Source organism: Nicotiana attenuata, unplaced genomic scaffold (assembly GCF_001879085.1).
Source record: "Nicotiana attenuata strain UT unplaced genomic scaffold, NIATTr2, whole genome shotgun sequence".
In the NCBI taxonomy this organism is placed as follows: Eukaryota; Viridiplantae; Streptophyta; class Magnoliopsida; order Solanales; family Solanaceae; genus Nicotiana; species Nicotiana attenuata.
In genome coordinates, this window is record NW_017670906.1 from 176,212 (window position 1) to 186,963 (window position 10,752).

Sequence of the window (10,752 nt, forward strand, 5' to 3'; positions counted from 1 at the left end):
ACACATTATCTCTCCCTTGTTGATCTATTCTTGTTGAGACCATTATTCCTGTTGTGTCTGAGCTTGGTGGTGATGCTATTTTAGATGAGGAGACCGTATTCCCCTCGGGCATGGAGGTGGTGCCCGTTTCTGGCAAGGTGGAGTCTACCGTGGTAGAGGGGCAGAGGTCGGAGGCCGCTGCTATCATTCCGAGTGGTCCGCCAACTTCACAACAGGCCCATGCTTCCTCTTCGGCCAACGAAAGGGCAAAGGGCATGGTTGGAGATGACTATGAATCCAGTTCGGATGTTGACCCCGAGGACATTAGCATGTTTGAGACGGGGTTCACTCGGGTGGAGGCGGGAACAGACGATTCTTGCCACGTGATTGAGATTTCTTCGAGTTGCGATTTGTTGGAGGACACGGTGAGCTTGGTGCCCTAATTTGACCTTCTTTTTTCCGGCACTGAAAGCAGGGCCCTTCAGGAGACCAATGATGCTGGCTTATCACGGGGCGTAGCCGACATGGCTTTGAGGGTGAGTTCTTTATTGCTTTATTCGCTTTACATCTTCCACTCTTGCTGACTTTCTCTTTTTGTTCTCTCTTCTTTCTTCAGGCTTTTAGTTTGGAGACTGAGAGTATCTGCCTTTAAGGAGAAGCAGACTGCCGCTTTTCAGAAAATGGTTTCAAAGTACCAACGATACCGTGACAAGTGCCGCGAGATGCATGCACGACTCAGGGCGGGCGACAATCCTCAGTCCCTTAGAAAGGAGTTGGAGCGGAAGGACGAGGACCTCATGCGGTCCATTGGCAAATGCAGCGAACTCGAGGGGCTGCTTAGGGCTAAAGAAGAAGAGCTCGAGGTGGGCAAGAGGTTTGCGGCTGAGTGTGTTGATCTTCACGCGAAGGTGGTGACCTTGCGGGCGGAGCTTGAGCAGAGTGACATTAGAGTTACCGGTCTAAGTGTTGAATTGGCGGAGAAGGTGACCGAGTTGGAAAGGAAGGTGACCGAGCTGGAGAGAGCTGAGGGAGGCCGAGTAGCGGCCTTGGCGAGGGCTACAGCTGTGGAAGATTCTATCCGTGTTCTCAGGTCTGAACGTGCAACCGAGATTGAAACGGCTGCTCTGAGGGAGGCGCGACTTGATGAGCAGATTGGCGGTCTTGAGGGAGACGTCTCAAACCTGGGTGATCAAGTTGCTGCTCTCGAGGCTGAGAGGGCGCAATTATTGGCTTCGACTCCTCTTGTGTCTGCCTCTGTTACCACTTCTCGCCCTTTGTACGAGTTGTGGATCAACGCTGAGGCTCAGCGGGATATATATAAGGGCTTGTGGGCGACGGGGAGTGTTCCTGAAGCCGCTTTGGAAGAAGCTCGTGTTAAAGTGTGTGAGGCCCGACTTGCCTGCGGCTATGACCCCGAGACACCGGAGGCCGGTAGAGACGATGAGGCCGAGGACGGTCTTAACCTTGAGGATGAACATTCTGATGGAGAGGGTTACGGTGGAGGTGAAGCCGCTGAACCAAGCGGAGAGAGGGATGATGGCTTGGATGGAGATAATGTTGAGTGAAGCTATTAGACTTAATTTTTCCTCATGTATTTAGTTTTTCTATACTTAGTTAGTTGGGTGGGGGGCTCTGTTTGGCCCTTTGTAAGACACTATTTTCTTTTGAATGGAACAGTTGATTTGTCCTTGGTTGTACGTCTTTGGCCTTTTTTCTCTTTTCTATTCGAATTTCCTAATCTTCTTGTAATAAGTCCTTGACTTTCGATAGTTAATTTGAGCGAGGTTGAATTTAGACGTGTTGATTCGAACGAGGACGAATTTATCTTGCTAATTCAAGCGAGGTCGAACATAGACTTGTTCATTCGAACGAGGTCTAATTTTCCTTGCTAATTCGAGCGAGGTCGAATATAAACTTGTTGATTCGAACGAGGTCGAATTTGTCTCGCTAATTCGAGCGAGGTCGAATTTAGACTTGTTAATTCGAGCGGGGTCGAATTCAAACTTGTTGATTTGAACGATGTCGAATTGTCTTGCTAATTCTAGCGAGTACGAATTTGGACTTGCTAATTCGAGCGAGGTCGAATTTAGACTTGTCGATTGGAACCAGGTCGAATTTGCCTTGCTAATTCGAACGAGGTCAAATTTGCCTTGTTAATTCGAGCGAGGTCGAATTTAGACTTATTGATTCGAACGAAGTTGAATTTGTCATGCTAATTCAAGCGAGTTCGAATTTAGATTTGCTAATTCGAGCGAGGTCGAATTTGGACTTGTTGATTCGAACGAGGATTAATTTAGACTTGTTGATTCGAACGAGGTCAAATTTGTCTTGCTAATTCAAGCTAGGTCGAATTTAAACTTGTTGATTCAAACAAGGTCAAATTTGTCTTGCTAATTCGAGCGAGGTCGAATTCAGACTTGTTAATTCGAACGAGGTCGAATGTACATTTGTTGTGTTGGCGTGATGTGTAAACTTGGTGGAGTTGCGTAAGAGTTCCGTATGTTGCTTCACTTACTCATTTATTGGAGGATACTACATGTTTCTGTATGGTCCATACATACATTCGAGGAGTCCCAATCTATCTAGTCCATCGCTTGGCCTGGAGAGGTAGTTCATAGACCGGGCGAAGAATGTCTCGCGCAAGCCTCGGGACATCTCAATGTATGTACGAGATCGAATTTTAGCTAGTTGTGTCATCTCAGCGCGTGCGTAAGTTTCACGCACTTGTGTTCTATCTGCATCGTATAATTTGAAACATATTATTTGTAGGTAGAACATAATGTACATGCCAATAACGTTCTCACAAGAGCCATATAGTACAACGACAAAACATGTCAACATCTGATTAATTTTTTTTTGTTAGTGTAATTATTTCATTTTGATAATATAAATCTTGATCTTTTTCATATCAGCTAAACTTACCAAATGAGTTGTTCGACTATGCGAAGTGCGGGCAAATTAACAAGAATTTAAAATAATTAATGGGTACCTTTTTCACTTCAAAAATGATTTTCAAGTTTTTGCTTGATTGATTAAGTTGCGAAAGAGTTTCTTTCCCCATTCACAACGCAAATTACTATTTCAGGCTTGGAAATGAAGCTGAAGATATGGTGAACTGTTACTTGATTCATGGTCATCATAATGCATAAAAGGTAATTTTTTAATTAATTGTGAGTAGAATTCTGTTTGTTCCCTTGATTCTTCTCTCTGAATTGTTCTCCGTGATTCGAAGACTTAAACGACATATTTCTCGAATGTAGGATGATGCGGACCTCCTTATAATATATTTGATCTCCAAGAAAATCCGACAATACTCCGGATCAATCACGAGGAACGACTTCTGTAGATATATCCTTCTTGTTTCCTTAATCGAGGGCAACAAATGCAGATTTTCTTGAATTATTTGATTGTCAAAAAATGTCTAACCGCATTTTGAATTGATTTTGAGGAATAATGTCTCTTGATTACTTCAGCTTTGAGAAAGGCGATATTTGAAGTCTTGATCTATTTGTGAATAAATAATTTATGGGATTTTTCGAAATAGGCATCCTCTATTAATGTGCCTAAACTACAGCATAATTACTTTCAGTATATAGAAAATTGATTTTGTTTAAATCAACTCTGGTTGTTCTTTTATTTGAAGCAAATCATTTTATACTGCAAAAGTTAGGAACAAAAAAAAAAAAAAAAAATAGAAACAGAACTCGTATGGCTATATTAGGAATGATCTAGCATCAATCGAACAAATTATTTTAATATTTCACTATTATTAGAACGTGAATAGGTTTCACTATTATTTATGAGCAAATGGAGCCTACTTAAAAGATTTGGTCGCCAATAATATATGTGTCAAAGAAGCTAATTGGTGCCTCCTCCTATTTGTTTAAATTATTGTACATCTCTCATTGTTCCTACAAAAGTGTGTGAATCATGTTAAACATGCTTGACAATAATGTCACGACCCCAATCCCGGTTGTGATGGCGCCCAAAATTGATGCTAGGCAAGCCCGACCAATTAAATACTCTCAACCCAAATACGTAATCTGTTAACAAATAATACAATTAGGATAGCAAATGTCAAGGTTCCAATCCGAATCTAAATAAAATAGTACGAAAGATAATAACGAATATTCCAAACATTCCCCAATAGATCTGGAGTCACGAGTCTAGAGCCTCTAGAGGTAATAGAGTAATATATATCCATAGTGATAAAGAAGTCTAGAATTTGAAAGAAATAAATGAAATAAAGGGGAGGAGTCGGGTCCTGCGGACGTCAGGCAGCTACCTTGACAACTCCTGAAGATAAAATCCAAGAATACAGCAAACAACTCCACTAAGTCTCCGGAGCACCTGAATCTGCACACATGGTGCAGGGAGTAAAGTGAGTACTTCCAACTCAGTGAGTAATAAACATATATAATGGCTGAAAGTAAGAAATTCCGAAATATTACAATATAAAGCTATGATCAGCGATTCAGCACATAAAACGGTGGAACAACAACAATACCAGGACAAGTAAGACAAATAGGTGTAAATGCATGAATGCAATGCAATGCATATGACCGCTACGGCGCGCAGCCCGATCCATTTGGGTACCCGCGCTCACTGTTGGGGTTCAGACTCCGGAGGGGTTCCTACAACCCAAGCGCAATATCATCGTAGCATTCGCTGCGGCATGCAGCCCGATCCATACTCAGTCCAGATATATATATGCATGCAAGCCACTCGGGCACAGTCAAATTGTTCATTTTTAGTTTCAATTATTAGGAATTATAGAGCTAAGTGTTTAAACCTTTATTTATTTACTAAACATTTCAAGGCAGTGTCTAACTCAGGACTGATATCATGAAATATGCTAAGCATCATGGAAGCAGTGATAAGGATCCCTGAAGGGTAGGCACAAAGCCCCAAACATATCATAAAATCCAAGTAGGATGATTACCAAACAGTTTCTAGTCAGGAACACAGTACGAACATCAATCCGAACGGAGTAGGTCACAATCCCCATTCACAATCGACCCTGCACTCATCATAGAGTACGTGTCTCGCCTCAATATAGCGTCACAATGTGATATACCGGGGTTTCAAACCCTCAGGTCATCATCTACATCTATTACTCACCTCAAGCCGGCCACAAGTCTAGCTCGCTATGCCTTTGCCTTTCGAATCAACCTCTTCGCACGCCGAATCTGATTACAACCACAACGAATACATTACAATAGGCTAAAGAAACATAACCAATCGAAAAGACTCGAAAAACACCAAAATTCACTAAGTTGGCAAAACCCGAGCCCCGGGCCCACTTCTCAAAAAATTACGAAATTTTCATCACTGGATTCCTCGTCTCGCCGCGAGTCTACACATACCAATTTTACCAAAATCGGAGCTCAAATGCCCTTTCAAAATCCGTTTTTACATCACAACTTTTCAAGCCCTAGCTTGACCCGTTTTTGATGAATTTTCCACAATTTACATGTAATTTCTACTGTAAACTCGAATATTTAGACCAAGGAACTTACCTCCAATTGATTCTCAGTCAAATCCCTCGAAAATTCTCGCTCAAAGCTCTCGAAACCGCTTAAAATGGTAGAAACCAACTCTTGTTCGCGGATGAAATTTAATATTTTAAACCCTTCTGCAACAGTTATTTTTTTCGCTTCTGCGGTCCCGCTTCCGCTTATGCGGGACCGCTTCAGCGGTCAGAAGTCCGCTTAAGCGGTTTTCATTAAAACCGCCCTTTTCGCTTATGCGACTCCAGATGCGCTTCCGCGGTTCTCTCAACAACCGCTTCTGCGGTAAAATATCCGCTTATGCGGACCCGCTGAAGCGACCATCCATCCGCTTTTGCGTAAATTCCCTAACCCAAGCCTGACCGCTTCTGCGGTCACTCACCCGCTTCTGCGGAACCGCTTCTGCAGTCCATTTCCGCAGAAGCATAAATATCCGATGACAGCAGCAACAGACCTGCAACACACCTCAAAACCTCTCCTTCAACCACCCGAATTCACCCCGAGGCCCCCGGGACCTCAACCAAAAACACCAATACATCCTAAAACCTCATTCAAACTTGTTCTGATCCTCAAAACACATCAAACAATGCTAAAACCATCAAATCACATCGAATTCAAGCCTATGTTTCTTAAAAACTTCCGAATTACGCATTCGATCAAAAACCCGACCAAAACACCTCCGAATGACCTGAAATTTTGCACACATATCCAAAATCACCTAACGGAGCTACTGCAACTCTCGGAATTCCATTCCGACCCTCGGATCAAAATCTCACCTATCCACCGGAATTCGCTAAAATGCCAACTTTGCCAATTCAAGCCTAATCCTACTCTGGACCTCCAAAATCACTTCCGATCGCACTCCTAAGTCACAAATCACCTCCCGAAGCTAACTGAATCACCGGAATTCACATCCGAGCCTTCTAACTAATAAGTCAACGTTCGGTTGACTTTTCCAGACCAAACCTTCCTTAAAGAGACTAAGTGTCTCATTTCCTATCCAAACCAATTCAATTCAACTCTAACTCACCCGTTGCTGATAATAAAACATGAAAGAGCAATAAATGGGGGAAACGGGGCTGTAATACATGAGACGACGGGTTGGATCGTCACAAATAACTTGTTACATGCAATATGATTTTATGATAGCTTAACCTGTCTATATAAGCTCATAATATGCTTCAAGCAAAGATCAATAACAACAGCTTCTGGGTCATACATATTCCTAGTGAAGTGACCATGAAATCGCTTGTTGCTCTTATCCTGCTCTTTTCACTTGCCCTGATAAGTTTTTACAAAGGTAGATCTAACATTAGAATTATGTGGATTCTTGATTTTACGTCGATCTCAAGTTTTAATAACTGAGTTCTGAATTGATTTTTATATATACTTAGTGAATTTATGTATGCATACATAGAATTTTTTGGCAAATATTACTAGGTTTAGCCGAACCCATATATTAAAGCCTACATTTGCCCTTGCATGTACCAAATATTTGCGCATATCAGTATATATAGATTATGTACTCCAACTTAATGAAGTTCATATAGAATATATTCAAAAGTCTTATTATGGTCTCTCTTTCTCGGGCAGTACACAAGCAACACTAATGCAAGAAAAGACCCCGGAGAATACTGGAGAGATGTGATGAAAGATGAGCCAATGCCTGAAGCAATCAAACATCTTATGCCTCAGCATTCAGTTCCTCTCTCCAAAGAGAAAACTGATTGTTACACATTACCTTCTGTTGGAGGTGAAGCCTTTGAACCAAGGCCTAATATATCTGTCTATCACGACGACGCCAAGCTGAAAGAAGCTGAGAAATCATTATTTACGAAAGAATTCGAGCCAAGGCCTAATGTAACTGGTTATCATGATGATGACGTTGGTCTTAAACAAGAAAAGCCCTTTGCCGGAGATTTTGAGCCTAGGCCAAATATTTCTATGTACCATGATTGATATTGTATACAATGAGTATTGTGTGTCTTCCCGCGTTGGTGTATTTACATTTTGTATGCCTCTTTATGTTAAGTGATTTACCAAATAAATATTTATAACCATACTTGATGGTTGTATTGAAGTATTTCTTAACTTTATTATGTGTTCTAAGCAATGATTGATACGCTCGGCTTCCTTTTAGCTGGTTTGTTTACAATATTTTATGAGGTTATAATATGAGTGGTCACACTATTTTTACATTATTACTTAGAGTTATTATTTTTTTATACTAAAGAATCACTCAACTTTACCTAAATATGACAAACGTATATGAAATATTTTCTTTAACCAAAAAGTCACTCAATTCCTCCTAGGTATCACATAAAGTCACTATGAGGAAATTAATGTGACATTTTCTACGATAGCCTTTTGGTTAAAAATTAATTATTTAGTGATTTTCTATGTTGCTTAAGCAAAATAAGTGATTTTTTGGTTACAACAAATGGTTTAGTGACTCTCTATGACACTTAGATGATAAAGTTGAGTACACTTTTTATTAAAAAAATATTTTAGGGACTTTAGTGAAATAAAATAGAAATTGAATGACTATTAGTGAAAAAGGAATTGTCTTGTTTAAGCTGGCTAATTTTTGTATCGTTAACTAGTATAACTGTATACTAAATGAACTTGCATAATATGAGTTTTAGAAAGCGTATTTTGTTTCGAAGGAAATGGGGAATATTATAAGAGGGAGAAAAAAAATAGCAAAAGATAAAAAATCTTCACTCTGCATATGGGGAGAGCCAGCCTTATAGCTATGGATTTAGTAGAACACAATAGCTTTTGACCAAATTATGTATGAGTTGAAAAATTCATTAAATATGTATAAAAATATATTTAGAACTATGGGTGTACATGATCCGGGTTAGTTCGGGTTTTATCAAAATATCAAACCAATTAGAAGGTTTGGATTGATTCAGTTTTGTCGGATTTTTCTGGTTTTTGGATTTTTTTTGCTTGAATATATTTCAACCTTACGTTGTTAAAGTTATAGATAAAGTTTTGATAAGTGAATATATATGTAATAAAATTTATAAAACTGACAAACATATGATATATTAAAAAATTGTTATGGAATAATTTTTTTAGTAATATATGATAGGTATTTTCTTCGTTTAACAATAATTTTTCGTTGAAGTACGCTTTCAAGGTAACCAAATCTAAAATTAAACATAAATTCAGTATTATACCTAAATAATGATATTTTCTAGTTAATTTTAAATTATAGAAACACCATTTCAAATTTGAAAAAGATATAAAAATTTAATGGATCTTGACTTATGAATATGGAAGAACAAAGAGATTGCGCACTTAAATAATACTTGTAAAGAAAGTGATGTACTACTTATTATTTAAATTAAATACAATGAATACACGTCATAGTTCTATATTACATCCCATGAGAATATCCCAAATATTTTTAGATATTTTTTATAAAAATTTCTATATAACGTTTTAAAAGTATATACAAAATTATAATTTATATATCGGTTTGATTCGGGGTTTTTACTCAACATCAAATCAAATCAAACCAAACCTAATCAGATTTTTAATCGGTTTGGTGAGACTTTTCGCTTTGGTGTGATTTTGTAGTTCAGTTGGAACATCCCTATCTAGAATCCAGTAAGTAAAAAGGATTATGATGCAGAACTAATAAACTAAAAATCCTAGCTCCACACCTGTCTCCGCATGGCAAAAATGGGGTACTATCCCTGTCACGACCCAAAATCCACTAAGGGTCGTGATGGCGCCGAACACCATTGTCAGGCAAGCCAACACCAATTTACTAGTAATTTCTTGTTTTAATATTTTCGAAATCGTTTGTTTAATACATTAGTCAATAAGTAATGAATTTCACTGAACAGATATTGAAGTTTTTAACAAACTTAATATTAAATATTCCATAATCATCCCAGAACCCGGTGTCACAAGTGCATGAGCAATTACTATGAAATCGAATAAAGTACAATAACTGTCCGGAATACAAATTGGACAGGAAGTAAATATAATGCGCTGAAAGAGACTACACTAGCTGCGAGTCGCCTCAAGAAATGCAGCTCACCTAGTCTCCATATCATCCATGCTGCTACGCCCAGTAGGCCGCTAGAAATACATGTGCCTGTGCAACAAAAATGCACAGCAAGTGTAGCATGAGTACGAAAACAACGTGTACTTAGTAAGTATCCCGTCTAATCTCGAAGAAGTAGAGGCGAGAGGTCGACTTCGACACTTGGTAGTGGTCCAATAATGATACGTCAATAATATAATAAATCGAGGATTTTCACAAACATGGTTATAATTCAATAGAATTAAGCAAGTAAACAATACTTTCTTTTATAGGAAATTCTCAAAATTCCTTTTCATCATTTATACATTTATTTTCAAGCCGGGAGAAACAACATCAACTTTAATAAATTTCAAGGCAAGCAACACAAGCATGCGCAAATCATGCCGAGGTCATACGGTCTGATCCAACAATATTTAAATTGTACACTGCCAGAGGGTCGAATGGCGCGAACCATAGATGCATTTATTACCCCGCTCGCGAATCATACATGCGACGTGGTCAAATATAAATAAACAATCACCCTGCTCGCGAATCATACATGCGACGCAGGTACACTTAGAAGCACATATTCAAAGAGTCAATCAAGACATTCATCAAGGAAACAATTATTCAAGGAGGTGTAAATTTCCCTTTTTACAAGTCAAGAAAATGAAGTTTAACTCTTTTAGAAAATTATTTGCCACTTCGATATGATTTAAGCAATTTAAACTATCAATAAGGTTGCAATTATTACAAGTAAGCATGCTTTTGGGTCCTAGACTACCCGGACATAAGCATAATAGTAGCTACGCACGGACTCTCGTCACCTCGTGCGTACGTAGCCGCCTGAAATAACAACACATATTCAATTAATTCACCTATGGGGACAATTCCCTCTTACAATATTAGAAAGGAGACTCACCACGCTCCGAAGTTCCATAACCACCATTCCACCCCTTTCCGAAGACTCAAATCGATGCACAATGCTCCAAAACTAGCCAATAATTATGTAAATCCATTAATACATGTTCAATTACTCATAATAATCCAATTTATAACAATTACTAACCCCGATCGAAAAGTTGACAAAAACGCCCTCAGGCCCACGTGCCCGGATTCCGAAATTTTTCGAAGGTAAAGTTTACCCATAACTTCACGAACTCAAATATATAATTTACTCTCAATTTCATAACCAAAATCATGGTAAAAATCCAAAAA

At 38.9% G+C, this 10,752-nt stretch overlaps 1 protein-coding gene across 1 annotated transcript; it reads left to right on the top strand.

Moving 5' to 3' along the window:
- The first annotated feature begins 1,998 nt into the window (after positions 1–1,998).
- Positions 1,999–7,448, top strand: LOC109244394 (organ-specific protein S2-like). Its single transcript, XM_019411478.1, has 2 exons — positions 1,999–2,088; positions 7,083–7,448. Exons 1-2 carry the CDS (start codon positions 1,999–2,001, stop codon positions 7,446–7,448), a joined length of 456 nt encoding a protein of 151 aa, XP_019267023.1.
- Positions 7,449–10,752: the final 3,304 nt, after the last annotated feature.